The sequence below is a fragment of the Polypterus senegalus genome, chromosome 1 (assembly GCF_016835505.1).
Source record: "Polypterus senegalus isolate Bchr_013 chromosome 1, ASM1683550v1, whole genome shotgun sequence".
Classification (NCBI taxonomy): Eukaryota; Metazoa; Chordata; class Cladistia; order Polypteriformes; family Polypteridae; genus Polypterus; species Polypterus senegalus.
Window position 1 is genome coordinate 102,008,156 of NC_053154.1, and position 16,182 is coordinate 102,024,337.

Here is a 16,182-nt window from a genome sequence, read left to right on the forward strand (position 1 = left end):
CTGAGTTAGCATTAGTCTTTTAAGCATCTCTCATTTATTCCCATTGTTAGGAAGAACTAGAAAAACAGACCATCCATTAGGCTGCCTTTATCTCTGCCCCTTCTGCAGGCAAGACTATAAAAAAAGAATTGAAACCAAGTTGGCTGTCAGTTATAATCAGACATGTATAAGGGACATCAACCTGGCCATTGTCTTGTATATAAACGTCTATGAGTGGAAGTGTGTGTGTCTGTCCAGCCCAGAAGTGAGAAATCATCTGAATTTTTTTTCAGATGATTTCAATAGTTTCTAGGACCCCGGGCTTACACAGCTAGTGTTTATATAGAAAGATTTATCTTTTAGTCTGACAAATAATACATGGCGAGGCCATCTAGTGTACCAAGCTCCTTCTGTTTTCTGTTTCACAAGATGGAAAGCTTTTTCTGTGTAAAATTCATAGCTGTGCTGGAGTTTTTTGTCTTGATGTATAAGTAATTTAGTAAGTTTTAGGTTTGTAGTAATTCAAATAATGATCACTAGGCTCTAGATACCTTCTCAGTCTCTCCAAATATATGATCAGGGCAGAATAAATAATGAGGTGGAACTTACATGTATAAATGTTTCCTGCATTGCTTTGAAGAGCTATCAATGAAGCACAGAAAGATGTTGACAAAAGTACCTTAAATATTTAATGTATAAAGGTCAGTACCGGTCATGTCGTAGCTATTTCTCTCACTATTATAGTATACACTCCACTCAGCCACAACATTAAACCACCTGCCTAATATTATGTAGATCCCCTCATGCTGTCATAACAGCTCTGAGCCATCAACGCATGAACTTCACAGACTTCTGAAGGCTTCATGGGGTATCTGACACTGAGATGTTACCAGCAGATCCTCTATTTTCCTACAAGTTATTAGGTGGGAACTCCATGGATCTGACTTGTTTATCTAGCACATTCCAAAGATGTTTGATTGAATTGAGATCTTGAAATTGGAGGCTAAGTCAATACCTTGAACTCTTTGTTATTTTCCTTAAACCACTCCTGAAGATTTTTGCAGCATGGCTGGGTGGATGATTCTTTTGAAAAAGGCCAGTGCCACCAAGGAATACCATTGCAGTGAAGGGGTGTACCTGTTCTGCCACAATCTTAAGCAAGGTGGTATATGTCAAAGTAACATCCACATGAATGCCAGAACTCAATGTTTCCCAAAAGAACACTGCCCAGGGCAACATACTACCATGGCCAGTTTGCCTTCCTCCCATAGTGCAACCTGCTTCAGTCTCTTCTCCAGCTAAATGATGCACATGCATGTAAAAGAAGATGTAATTCACCATGCCAGGCCAGTACTTCCATTGCTCCATGGTCCAGTTCTGACATTCTCATACCGATTGTAGGGAGCTTTCAGCAGTGAACAGGGATCAGCATGGGCACTCTGAAGCAACACATCCCATATGCAACAAGCTGTGATGCACTGTGTGACACTTTTCTCTCATGGCCAGTATTAAGTTTTTCAGCAACTTATGCTACAGTAGCTCTTCTATTGGATTGGACCAGATGGGCTAGCCTTTGCTCTCACTGCATATCACTGAGCCTTAGGCACCCATGACCATGTCACTGGTTCACAATTAAACTGAATCAAGAGATCAATCATGCAGGGCAAACGAAAACACGTAGCTGCTTTTTTGCACCAGACCATGTCACACTTATCAGAGCAACATCATATGCCACATTGAGAAGACCTGGGTATAAATGATGGCTGGAAAGAGATTCTCTTGATGAGTGACTTTGCCAAGTACTATTTATGTAATTTCCTGCAGGTCATTGGTTTAGATTGCATATTCTGAAGAACCAAAGCTGTGGACAGAAATAAACGTTTTATAAAAAAAAACTTTGTTGTATCAGTTTAGGTAATTTTTCATAACAGCATTAGTTATGCGATATAGTAAATATTCATACGCATGTTTTTTGTGCAATATACAGAAATGTAGTGCTAGTACTGGTGCTCAGAAATTATTGTTTTTTAGAACTTGTTACTCACACAAAAAAAAATTTGCACACGCCAGGCCACTGGGTCTTGGCAATATACCAAGGCAGGTGGATGAGAGCTTGCATCACAGCTGCATCACCTTATTCTGTTGAATTGGAATAAGGCACAAGTTCCAGGAGGCTTCAAGGATGCTATCAATAACACCATCTTTAAGAAAGGTGACTGCTCTCTCTGTTGAAACTGCAGGGGAATATACCTAATTTCAATAGTTGGGACAATCTTTGAGTGAATAATCTTAAACTGTTGAGCACCAGTTGGTGAGGAATCATTCCCATAGTCACAGTACAGGTTCTGGCTGGCTTGGGACACACACAACATGATTTGTATCACCCATCAGATCCAGGGGATATCAAAACAGCACAACTAACATTTCTCTTGATCTTCTTTGACCCTAGTACAGCATTTAACAGGATTTATGGCAAGATTGTTTGGAAGAGCCTTTGCAAATCTGGTGCTTCAACAAAACTGATTGGAATTATTCAAGCATTAAACAAAGGCATGAAAGGCTAAGTCCTGTTCCAGGGAAGACTGGTCTCTACTTTTCCGGTTGGGACTGGTGTCAAACGAGTCTATGTCCTCATTCCTATTTTATTTCCTTTCTGTCTGGCAGTGGTCCATTACTGGGAGTCCAAGGAAAACATTTCTCCACTCTCCTTGTGAACTGAAATGGATGGCAGTCTTTTCAACAGTGCCCGCCTAATGGTGAAGAAAAACACTTCTGTGGGGTTAGTCACTGAAATGCAGTATGCAGATAATAATGTAGTTGTTGGCAGTGGTGTAATTTCCTCTAATAAGTGATAAAGCTAGCGACACCCCTGGTTGCTGGTCATTCGAGAGCTCGTCTTCAGCAGGCAACAAATGCCTGTGTATCAGATCTACACTATGCATGGTCTTGAAGTGAAAATGTCCAAGACAATAATCCTCTTCCAGCCTGTGCCATTTAAAGAAGCTCACGTGCATCTAATCATAATCCAGGTTACCCCCTTGGTGCAAGTCTTATACGTACCTTTCCTTTGTGGCATCCTTTCATCGGCCGATACCATTAACGAAGAGTTCACAACCCGGATATTTGCTGACCACCATGCTTTCAGGAAATGAATCGAGACTTCAGGACCCATGCATTACAGATGTGGTTTATCGTGGGGTGGTCATTACCATACTTCTTTATGCTTCTGAAACCTGGACTCCCTAAAAGCAGCACCTCAGGGTATTGAAGAAATTTCATCAGAGCAAGCTCTGCTCTACCCTTGAGATAAAGTGAGAGGATAAGGTTACTAACGGCAAGATTCTATGGTAAAAAAGCATTCCCAGTACTGAGATCACAATTGTTCAGTACCAGTTACAGAGGGTTGGCCATATTATCAGAATGTTTAATATGCAACTTCCAAAACGTTTGCTCTTCTTTGAACTGCCAGGGGGAAGTAGACCATGAGGAAGACCTATGAAAACATACAAAGAGCATCTGAAAGCAAATCTTGTTGCATGTGACATCCATCCCAGGACCTGGAATGCCTAGTCAGGGACTGGACGTACTGGAGCAGAATCTCGGAGCACAGGCAGAAATCCCTCAAGGTAAAGAGAACAGAACTTGAGGAACGGTAGAGACAAAGGAGATAAGCACATCTTGCTGGATTTGCAGATATCACAGTGGATACAGTCACAATCCAGTGCCCTAAATGCCTGAGGAAGTTTTGCTCACACCTTGGCCTTCATAATCATCTCAGATCCCATGAGAGGAGAGGACAATTACAAAAGTTTGTCAGTTTACTTCTCAAATCAAGAAAGGCCACTAATAATACTCTCACTTATGATCTTTTCATCAATAAGATGTCTTATGCAAAAATAAATGAATAAAATGATGGGCAGAGAACAGGTATAAGCAAGCATCCTTGATTCATAGACCTTCTCAGTTTCATGTGTTTTTAAATTAAAAAAAATATAAATACCATGCTGTTTTTGATGTGCTTAATCTTCTGCCACTTCTGTTTTTAATTTACTGTTTATTTTTGCTTTAAATGTACAGAATATGCAACAAAGTATTACATTTACTTCACATTCTATGGCTATCCATTAAATTGCTTTGAAAAGGGTATGGCTCTGCAACGTGTCTGTGCTCTTTAAGTCAACCCTGAAATTACATTTCTCTTGCAGAGATTATCAAAATTGCTTCAGATGACTTTGAAGCTCTTGGCTTTGCAGCTTCAAAAGTAAGTGTCTAATGTAGCCATTTTTAGCTCTTGCTTGTTTCGGGGGAATGTCCCCTTAGGTTTTCTCTTAAGCATATGCAAGCCATGCTCAGTTGGATTTAAGTCAGGTGACTACCCTTCAAGCATTTTTCATTTTTTAGCTATGGAGCACTCCTGTGTCGAATTAGCAGTATGTTTGGGAGTATTATCTTTTTGTTGGATGAAGAACTGTCCAATGAGTTTGGAGGTATTTACTTACTTCTCACTACATCCATAATTGCTAACACGGTACAACACCCTAGTACTAGAGGTATTTTCTGAAACATGAGCAGATAAGATGTTTCTATACACCTTAGAGTTCATTGTGCAACTGCTGTCTGCAGTTACATCATCAGTGAAGGTAAATGTGACAATATCTGTGGTGGCCATACATGCCCAAGCCACCACCACCATGTTTAACAGATGAGGTTTTATACTTTGTATCTTGAGAAGTTCTTTTTCGTCTTCACATTTTGCCTTTGCCATCACTGTTTACAGGTTAATCTTTGTCTAGTCTGTCCACAAGACCTGTTACCAGAATCCTACAGGCTCTTTAAGTACTTTTTCAGAAACTGAAGTCTGGGCATCCTGTATTTATGGTTAACTAGTAGTTTGCATCTTGCAGTGTGGCCTCAGTATTTCTGTTCTTGTTCATGAAGTATTCTGCAGATAGTAGTCTCTGACACATACACCTCTTCCACCTGAAGACTGTTTTGATCTGTCAGAGAGGTGTTTGGGTTTTTTTCTTTACCATAGTGAGGATATTCTGTCATCAGGAGTGGAGGTTTTCCTTGGCCTACCAGTCCCTTTGTGATTACTGAGATCATCAGTACATTCTTTTTTCTTAATGACATTACATACAGTTGGTTTAGGTAATCCTAATGTTTTACCAATGTCTCCAATGGTTTTACTTGTGTTTTTCAGCTGCAAAATGTTTTTTTTTTTACTTTCATTGACACAGTTGAACAATGGCAATTACAGACTCTCCAAAAGTACTCTGTAAGTAGAAGCAAGCCTAGGTATCGTATGGCTGCACTAATAAAGCAATGAAACAAACCTGTGTAATCAAAAAAACCTGTGACACCAACTGTTGCAAACATTATGGTGCCCTGAAATTGGGGAACCATGTAAAAAAGTCCTATAATTTCTACATGGTGTGACCATAATATATGGAAATACCCTAAATTAAACTCTGCAATGTGTACTTTAATCACGTCAGAATTGTTGGATTTGCCATTTTAAAACTCTGGAGCTGAGGGGTAAATCAGGGAAAAATGTGTCTATATATCCTACTATTTCAAAAGAACTAACAAAAGAGTTATGCAAATTAAAGAATTTTTAAATTAAGAGTGTTAATGTCAGAGGAAGCATTTTTAACATAACATTAAATTAATCAAGGTGAATTTTATATAAAAAACAGACTCAGGAAAAACACAACATTGAGGTGCATTAACATCTTGAATGAGTCTTTTTCATTTAAGCATAATGTGCAATAATTAAATGTGCCCAACAAACACACCATGTCAGCCACTGCTTCTTATTAATCTAAAAGTCCTAACTTGCTTTACACAACACAGAAAAAATACTCTGAAATTGGTGGTCTCATTCATATTATGTACATTTGTTTATTTTGGCCTATTCTGGTGCTGAGCCTAAATGCCAACAAAGAATGATGATGATCGCTGAGAAGGTGAAACTTCTGGATATGTTGAAGGAAGGGAGAACGTTCGCGGCTGTGGCTGCAGACTGGCTAAGGATCTGCAAGAGCGGTCACAGGAATGGGACGACGATATGGTTTGATCGGTCCAATTTTGCAACAAGGTCGACGACGTCATGACCGCCTACAAGCTGCTCTTCGACCGAAAAAAGAAGCAGCGGCAGCAGCTGCTGATCACAATGTTTTTGCAGCCTCTCAAAAAAGAGCCAGCTCTTACTACTACTACGGATACACCTTCGGAAACCGTGGAGGTGCCCCAGGAAATGGCACCGCCGTCTGAAGAGACGTAAAATACAGTCATCGGCTGTGCAGTAAAAGTCATAATCACCTTTATCGTCATCATTTTTACTGCACAGCATATTCATCACCATCATCACGTCATATATAGGTATGTGTACTTTGCTATACAGTAACTATAAACTTATCTACCGATTTCATATTGCTTAACAGTTGTCCCTGTTATTAATAGAGTAAAGGGTGGGTTGTAAACAGTACAGGGAGGGTTTAAAAACATCCAAATACACGTTAAATTGTTAAATAAATATGGTGTCCCTACTTCGCGGAAATTCAGTTATTGCGGCCGGCCTTGGAACCTATCTCCCGCGATAAAAGAGAGATTACTGTATTGTGTTTTGGAACATGTAATGCTTCTCTTACTCAGAACAGAGTTTTAGATCAAAAGAGTGATAGTCAGAGAAATACAGTATAACAATGGGCAGTGGGCTGTAAGTTGCCTGTCACATCATATGAGAATTACAGGACAAGGGAAAGAAGGTGATTCCTACATCTTAAATTTTATTCAGAAAATCCTATAATAGTATTTTAAAACTAAATCTCTCTGCTCAACTGTTATTTTCAAATTATCTTCTTATATAATACTAGTGGACACCCGCTGTAGCATACGCCGGTGTAAGAATAGAAACGGAAAACGGTGAGAAAGGAATTCTGAAATCAAGAAGAAAGAAATACTTCTTGAAAGACATAGTTGTGAATAGGTGTTTTGCTGGAGATGACAGATAATGAGTCGAAAGTTCTAATCTCGGAAAGAACTTGAATTTCAGCTTCACCACCATAAACTGTAGATGTTGCCATGTATTGATAGTACTTGTGACTTGTGATAACTCGACTTGCGTTGGAAAGAATAACAGGAAGAATGTCTCCAAATCTGTCCCAGTGTGATGCAACGAAATCTACTGTCTTATGTCGTAGTAAGAGTGCATTGCCTTCGTCAACCGTTTGTGTCAAGAAATAACCCACTAATAGGAACAGGCAGTTGCCGGATCCCGGAATACAGATGATGTTGTACAAAAACCCGTCGACAGAGAAGATGCTGTCGTTTATTTTATAACAAAGGCTTAGGAAACAACCGTCGCAGTATAACGAAAATAGCAAGGAGCGAAACCAATAGCAAGGAGTGAAACCAATGGCAATGGTCGAGAGAGTACCTTCCTGTAGCAGGCTATGGAAAAGACAGGCGCAAACATGGCCGAAGTGAAAGGTCATGCGGTCAGGCTAGATATCGGCCGGTGACATGACACCAATGGGGTCATGAGAGAGGAGCGGGGAACGCGGTAGTCCAAAGGAGGAACAGGACTCGAGAAAAGCGGCGTGGGGGTGTATGGGAGGCCGCAGGCAGCATGGGGAAGGGTTTGGATGAGGACGAATAGGAATCGAGAAATGCCGTGTGAGCTGCGTGTAGGAGGGACCAGGTTTAAAGAGGAAGCAGGATGAACCAGAGGAGAAATAAATATATAAGAGATGGTACCGTGGCTGTCCGTTTGTCCGTACAGGATTTTAAATCACCTGTAGCTCAGAAACCGTTTGACCTATTGATGTGAAATTTGGTACATATATACTACATGACCTGTACTGTTCGCTTTCAGGGTGATGATTGACCTCCAAGGTCAAAGATCAAACCAGGAAGGTCAAGATCAAAAATCAAATAACCTGTAGCCTGAAATTTGGTACACATATATTATGTTGAAAATCTGCACAACAGCTTTATATTAAAAGCGAAGAGTTTTGTAATTATTACTTATTTTTAGTTTATTTCATTGTAGAATCAACTCTTGGCAGCAGGCAGCACGGTGGCCATGCAGCAGATGTGTACGGGCGTGGAGTATGGTCAAGTCAAGTGTACTCGCTGCACATTAACGTGAGGTATGCCATTACTGGTTTGCTAAAAAACCTGAAACATCACATTTTATATTATTTGTCTTGTCTTCTCTGTTCTTTACCTGGACTTTTCAGGATAGACAGAACTATGACAATGGGATGTGATTCTACTTTATAACTAAACTATCATATTTTCTTAAAAAAAACATGTTCCACATATTTTGCAAGAACTTAAAGACCCATGATTCTGATTCCTAAGAGGCTAATAAGGCTTAATATATACTGTGGGAGCTTTCACATAGTTTTTGAAAATTGTTCACTTTTCCAAAATGGAAGTTCATAATTAAAAGAAATCAAATTCTCATGCATTACAAGTAATAAGATGCTTCTTATCTGTTTAACACTGCCATGAATCTTCTTTAGCTCTATTTTTAATTTCTTTCATCTAATTTTCCACACAGTGATTGACATACCTCATCCAGTTAGCTTTAGTCTCATCAGTACCATTGATGGATTTATAATGGTTATGTTTATCCACAATCTGAAAAATAATCAAAAGAACCATGAAAGAAGTTGACAAGTCATATTTCAGCAGCAAGTAACACATGAGTCTGACAATTAATAAGTATTTCTTGGAATTCCTTCTTTAATGGAGCATTTACAAAATATTAAAACTAATCATATTGAGCAAAAGTCTTCAATGTCATGTTGTCTATTGGAATTAGTGGGATATATACTGTGCATACCATTCAAACCTTACAGTTAGGTACTGAAACAGGACAGACCAAAATTACAGCATGAGACAACATTGAGGTACTGAAACAGGACAGACCAAAATTACAGCATGAGACAACATTGCTATTGTGGAAAGTGTTCTTGTTGCAACAGATGGCCTGGGTAAAAGGTGGTATCAAAATGGGAAAGGACAGGGTAAGATTTCAGGAATGGGCCCAAGGAGGGAGAGGAACATTGATTGTTACAATGCTAGGATTGTTTAGGAAATTTTTCCCGCAGGAATCTAGTGGGATTGGACCCACTGAATCCTTTATTCAGGAAAGGAGTGTGGCCACAGAAAGTGGTTGTTGAGAGACAAGAATACCAGCACATTGTCATCCATTAGGACTAGTGGAACCATAATGTAATTTTATTACAGGCTGCCTGGCAGACCTGAAATTTTAAGAACTACATAGACATCAGAGTGTACTAGGGGGAGATCTAGTATGGTTTCACTGAATTAAAAGTAAAGTACACCTGGCTGCAAAAACGATTTTAGGATTTGACTAGAATTAACTTCAGTAGATGGGTGCCAGGAGGAATCACTGAATCTAGATTTAGAAGGAGAGCTATACAGAAGGCTCACTTGTGACAGGAATAAGCCATGGTTGAAAAAGCAATAGCAACAGAGATATACCGAGAGAAAAGAAGGGCTTTGTGGTATTTGAGATGTGGTTAAGTGGATGATCCACGCCACCTGAGAAACAGGGGTTCAAAACCTAGGAAGATAAGCCCAGAGTGACAGTAGGAATTTTTTTGTTGTTTTCTTATAATTTTTAATAATTTTGATTACCAAAGGTTTCCTCCCATCACTTTAATGCTATGGCCTGATCCAGTTAGAGAACTAGAGACATGCAAGTCACTTTTTTTCAATACCTAATTAAAAAGGTTACATAAATCACAAAGAAAACACTCCCAAAGCACATTATTCAGAAGAATTTTTTCTTACTCACCATCCAAGAAAAAAATCCTGTGGACTTATCTTGCGAGACAACCTCTCCCTCATATGGGCCAAACAAGACACCTTTTTTGATGACCTTGCTAATGCAGCATGTGTCAGTTTCCACTCCAGGCTCACGGATAATCTCAATTACAGAGGGTGCCGTAAGGAATGCACGATCAGGGACACCAGCTGGTACAGTAGTGTCTGGGATAAACACAGGAGGGCCATGATTTGGGCACTCCTCTACAAAATACTCCTCACATTGCTCACAGACTGCAGGCAGAAACAAAAGGTAAAGAATAAGATCATGCATTGGAGATAAAAAGTAAACCTTATAAAAAACACAAGACACAGCATATTTGTTAATAACTAAAGTCAATCTGTGTGCAGTCATGATTAAAGGCAAATCAGATGTTTGATTTCATATTTCTGTGCTTTATTTTTTTTTTGCCTAGAAAGGTTATACCATACTTTACTTAATGAGGCCGCATTTGTGGGCCTACGTTTGCAATACTTTGTTAAGTAAAGTTCTCCATGATACAAAAAAAGAAAAATTAAAGGAAAAGCTTATTCTAAGACTGATTATGGAAAAGGAAATTATTTTCACCCTAAATAACAAACACTTGGAGAAGGCGCGAGGCAGGAACAACACCAGGGTGCGGTGCCAGCTCATCGCTACCACTGTGCCACCGTGACCACACGTTTAATTATTAACAGTGTACATTATTTAAATAAAGTCAAAAATGTATCTGTATAATGTAATATACATACTTTAATTTATTTAATCTTAAAAAATGATATCAAGAATTCTAAGAAGATAGCTTTTGGAAATCTAAATCTAAATTTAAAGCCAGTCTTTATCATCTGTAAATATGCACCCTCTTCTATTGAATTGAATTCCTTTATTGTTATTGTATGGTAATGTGAGATGCATTATATGCAAATCCTCCATAAACTTATTTTCCTTTAAAATAATAATAAGAAGAACAAGATAAAAAACAATGAAAAATATACAATATGAAAGCATAAGTACAATATACATGTACATATTGTCCAGATAGTGCAAATGGTTCATTAAGTGGCATAGGCTGTGCAATATTACAACTGTAGTGAAAGTTTACAGTGAGGTAATTGTACTTATAAGTAAAAACAGTTCTACTGGAGTACTTGATGGACCGATTGAGTGTGTTAGCTCTTGGTGATGAAACTGGTTCTGAACCTTGAGGTTCCCACAGGAAAGGCTCTGAAGCGTTTGCTGAATGGGAGAAGTTCAAATATTCTGTGTACATGGCAGAGGCAGCGTATGCTATAAATATTCTCCAGGGTAGAAGCTGCATTCCGATAATCCTCTGCACTCACAACCCGCCGTAGAGCTTTCCAATCAGCTACTGTACAGCTATGATTCCACACTCAGATACAATGGGTTAAAATACTCTGAGGGGTGCAATGAGAGTAACAACGCTAAAGCAGCTATGGCATTTGGAAGAGTTTGGCCATTCTGTTGACCAATTATATTGTTACAGGTCGATTACAATCAGATGCCTTAAAATTTATAAATGATATGTGGTTAATTTCAATTTATTTGATAAAGCCGTGTCAGGGATGTGAATCTAAAAAAGAAAGGGAAACTACACAGTAATAGTAGCACTGCTTTGACGCTGTATGTCGCCAGTTTGCAAAAAGAAACAGAAAATGTGCGTACGCAAGGCAGGGAGCTGGAGTGAGAATGTGCGTGGCTTCATGACAAGTTTAGTTTTTATACATCGCAATATGAGCGTGGAAACAGGTGTACACAACATTTTTGTGCATACGCAGCATTTATACATGAGGCAATAGGACTCTCATTTATAAAACTTTGTGTGGAGTGAATGGTGAAAATATGATTATTCCAAAAAACAAAAATGTGTACGTCAAATTTATAAAACCTACTGTATTCACATTTTAACACAATTTACCTTTATAGATCACAATCATCTTGTAAATGTGCATACATGAACTCCCGTCAAACTCCACTCATGTGCCACCCCAAATCAATCATGGACTATGCTAATGAACCTCCTACATATGCAATCACAATGCAACAGACTTTCATTGACTGGTACAGCAGTGTGACGCTTCATGCTGTGTTGTACAACGGAGTGTGCCCAGAGCATGTGCAGCACTGTTGCACATCTCCTCTGTACTCTGGGGTTCTGAAAGGTTTAAGGTGCCAATGTCTGTGCAGGTACCCACTATTACTTGGCACATGTAATGAAATTGTTGCTATTACAATGAATAGTAAAGGCCATATTGAAAACAAAGATTCAGCCAGTTACCTTACCAACAAGCTACTTTGCCTTAAAATAAAAGAATCAAAGATTGGCCCAGGCCACCTAACCACGTTTGTCAGTCTCATCATGGCATCACAGATGACTTATGTATTAACGGAATGTAACTGGTATGGTTAATAAAAGCATCTCCGTTCCCATTAGGTGCCTTTATTGCAATATGAGTGCAGTAAAGCACTCCGATTACACTAGTAAAATCAGACACTGCTAAAATTTACATTTTAATGTTAGCAAAAACCTGTTATCTTTTATTTATGTACACCCAAACCAAACAAAAACTCAATGTAGTGCCTCGTCGGTCACTTAATGACTTATAGCACAGTGGGTATGATAGAGTGATGGTTGGCTGAGATATTCCTGAACTGTTGACACCAGGTAGACTATATAAACTGATGAATAGACAAAAAAGTTCTTCAGTGCAAACACACAGTATTGGACAGCTTAAAAGGGAACCTGTATATCATATTCCTCACTTTCACAGTTTAATATGTTTGTCAGATCAATGCACATTATAATTGTGGCTCAGTGATATGAGTTATTATATGCATGGGTCATCAGTTTCCTTGTTTGGTTGCATTTCCCAGTCTCTCCAAAATGAAGCATACCGATGTTGCTGTAAATGTACTGTGGCGGACAGCCAGGGTCCATGCCCAGCTGGGATGCCCCTTCGTTGTATATTCAGGGGGAACAGCCCTGGACTGTGCAATACCTCCCCCTGGATGCTAGATGGCTGCCCCCCTGGGTTGGAGCGGTGCCTCGGTTTCCCGTAGGGCCCCATGGGAATTGCAGTTGGGTACAGCCCTGTTGGGTCTCGCAGGCACCACCAGCGGGTGCTGCAGCTGGGGCTCCTGAGTCCGTATGGGCAATGTATTCGCCACACCCGGGTGGACTATAAAAGGGGTCAGCAGCCACCGCTCAATAGCCAGAGTCGAGAGGAGGAGGAAGAAGCTTGGAGGAGGAGTGGTGGTACAAAGGAGTGTGGTGTGCTTTATTTTGTGTGTTTTGGGACTGTGTTGTGCCTGTGGGACATGGGGAAGATGTGCCCCACAGGTGAAGCAAAATAAAAAGTTCCTTGTTTTTATTCGTGCCTCCGGTGTGAGTCTGTGTCTGGTCAGGCACCTATATAGTGCCTTTTTGTCCAATCTGGGATGCCAGTGTAACAAAAAGGCACTATATTGGAGAATACACTGTATGGGCTCAGGCATCCCAGCTGCAGCACCCCCTGGCGTGCAGGACCCAATAGGGCTGTACCCAACTCCAATTCCCATGGGGCCCTGCGGGAAACCGAGGCACCACTCCAACCCAGGGGGGCAGCCATCTAGTGTCCAGGGGGAGTTATTGCACATTCCAGGGCTGCTCCCCCTGAATATACAGCGAAGGGGCGTCCTGGCCAGGCATGGACTCCGGCCATCCGCCACAATACGTTAGTTCTCCAGTCATATTTTTTTGTTTTTTTTTAAAATAGCATTTGCCTAGAAAGCTGTATATTCAAGTTTTAATAAATCTGACTCCAGTAGATGATTAGAATATGAAAAAAGGAAAGCAAGAATATCAGGAGTCAAAATTAAACTAGGTGAAGAGAAATGAAAGGGCAGAACAGAGTCATAAACTAAAGTGATCAAAAATCAGGAAACCAAATCTAACACTAGGGCCTAACTCAGAAGGAAGCTATCAACCACTATTATGAACAATAGTATTTTACATCTACTGAGGGATAAATTTAAAGTATAAATGCCACTGTAATTATGTTGTGACCAGTAGCGGCGCACTGCATACACTTGACTTGAGCATTCATAGTTTTCATACTTTCTCTGTATGTTTAGCATTTGTTTTCTCAGAAGTTGATGTGCATGCTGCTTCCTGAGCAGCTCTTCTTTTCTCCACCCTAGTGGCCCGCTTTTTCTTTTCTTTTGTTGGCATCTTTTCATGTTAAAACTGCTTAAGTCAGTGTTTGTGTTGCAATTACTTAGTACGTTTTCCTTACTTTTCACTTAAGCTGGCACTTAAACCTTCAATCTGCCTCAAGAATGATTTAAGATATGAATAGGTAGGGGAAGTGATGGTGAAGATGGTAGGGATGAGAACGGAGCCTGTACACATGCGCCGCATTCTGCTTGATTCTGCAATAAAATAAAATAAAAATAAAAATAGGAATAACCTTGGAGGTCAATCATCAATGGGAGAGCGGATAGTAAACGTCATGTAGTATATGTGTACCAAATTTGAGGTCAATAGTTCAAACGGTTTGTGAGCTACAGGTGATTCAAAATCCTGGACAGACAAACGAACAGCCACAGTAGCGTATTATACATAAAGATTGCACAGTCAAGTGATCAACTCTGGGAATGTTACATAAACAATGAAAATCAAGACAACAAAAAAATATAACTTCTGGGATTCAACTTAAAATGTGAAACAGTCATCAGAATAAGATTCTATGAATAAAAAACTTAAATAACACAAAAGTATATGCCTAAACGTGAATTTATAAATCATGAAAAAGTAGTGAGAAAAGCGCTATATAATGTAAAGAATAATAATTCTTTAATAATATTTCTTTGTGAATTTTTCCTTAAATTATTAAAGCACTCTGCTGACAGTATTGACTGGCATGTGGCATCTTCAGCCTTAAGTGACGTGGCATTTGTCAACTCATCAGTTGATGCATATGCCGTGGCATGCTGTAACAAGAAAACGTCCCTGAATGTCAAAGAAGACATTAAATAGAGTAATGCTATCAACATGGAGATTAAAGAGGACAAAGTCAATAAATAAAGCTTTCAATTACGTAAAACTTGGACAAATTTCCCAGAAAGAATTGATATAAATTTAAACTGTGGAAGATCCTGACTGACAGAGGTATGCAATTAAAACCTAACATGTCATTATAAAACCCACTCAACCTAATTAAGGGTCATAGAGAGCATGGACCCATCCCTAGTAGCATTCGGTGCAAGACAATATGTCTCTCAATACTGTATAATTCAATATAAGACCTGTGAATCCTTAGCTAAATAAGACCAAATAAAGTTTTCATATTCACAAGTCATTTTACCAACAAACCATAAGCTTTTTATATACCACGCTCAAGACTCAAAGAAGCTTTTGTTAAGATCTTATCACATAATAGTATGTGACTAATAGATACCTATTTTGTTAATGATTTTTTATTCCTCCTCCGAGGCAAATGCCCTTACTATTATGCACTTAGAAACTGAAATACAGAATTAAGTCAAAACAGTTGTTACAGACACCTTCACAAGTGTAAGTAGAGTTTAATACTACACATCTCAAACAGGTCAAAAGATTATCACCAAGTTTCATAACACTCTGTGTTAAGTACTTGCAAATAGTAATGGAAAGTTTTTGTTGGGATAACAAATATACACAGAAAAGATCTTACACCAAAAGTCAACTTGTTGGTAGGTGTTCAGTGGTTTTGGTTTCACCTTCAGCTTCTTCCTAGGCTCCTCAAATTGCTGCTTCTCCTCTTGTTTGATTCTGCAGTCAAAAAATTCAACATTCAGAATTAGTCATGTCACACAACCATTTCTTTAAAAGACCCTGTTAGTTAGTATGAATTTATACACATCTTGCTAGATTATTCTTAATGTCTCTCTATTATAAAAAAAAAAAATCCTGTGGAATGAATGACTAGGAGACTATACGTGATCTTCACGTTAAGATCACGAAAGACACATAAAAGAACCGCGAGACAAAAGAGAATGGGCAAAAAAAATAATCAGTAGTGTAAAGGGAAGAAGCACACACAGATACAGGTGTCTCAGTGCATATAAAGCATATAAAGGACAATACGTTATAAATGAAACGTCGACGAATAAAAGATTGCATTAGCGCCAAAAAAAGGAAATCATCAGGACCAGGTGTAATTGAAAAAAGTAGCAGGACAAAGCGAGGTCAGAAATAAAAGGAAAAGAGCAGAAAAAGTCTTCTCGCAATTGCAACATTCAATGCACAAAACGTAGATTTACACAATAATGGAACATACGCAATAAGAATCTGTGGACCTGCAACAGTTAAAGCAATG

General features: G+C 39.1%; 1 protein-coding gene across 5 annotated transcripts in view; it reads right to left on the reverse strand.

The window, feature by feature from the left end:
• prdm11 (PR domain containing 11) overlaps positions 1-16,182 on the reverse strand; it is a 53,705-nt gene that overhangs the window by 20,084 nt on the left and 17,439 nt on the right. For 3 of the 5 annotated variants that reach the window (XM_039754540.1, XM_039754566.1, XM_039754530.1), the window contains exons 3-5: positions 15,538-15,635; positions 9,818-10,080; positions 8,564-8,631 (exon numbers count right to left, since the gene is read on the reverse strand). In XM_039754540.1, the coding sequence (XP_039610474.1) occupies positions 8,564-8,631; positions 9,818-10,080; positions 15,538-15,635 (429 nt within the window). Of the gene's footprint in view, position 1; positions 153-3,039; positions 3,246-8,563; positions 8,632-9,817; positions 10,081-15,537; positions 15,636-16,182 lie in introns of those variants that run through there. The other 2 variants (XM_039754558.1, XM_039754550.1) reach the window with 2 other exon arrangements.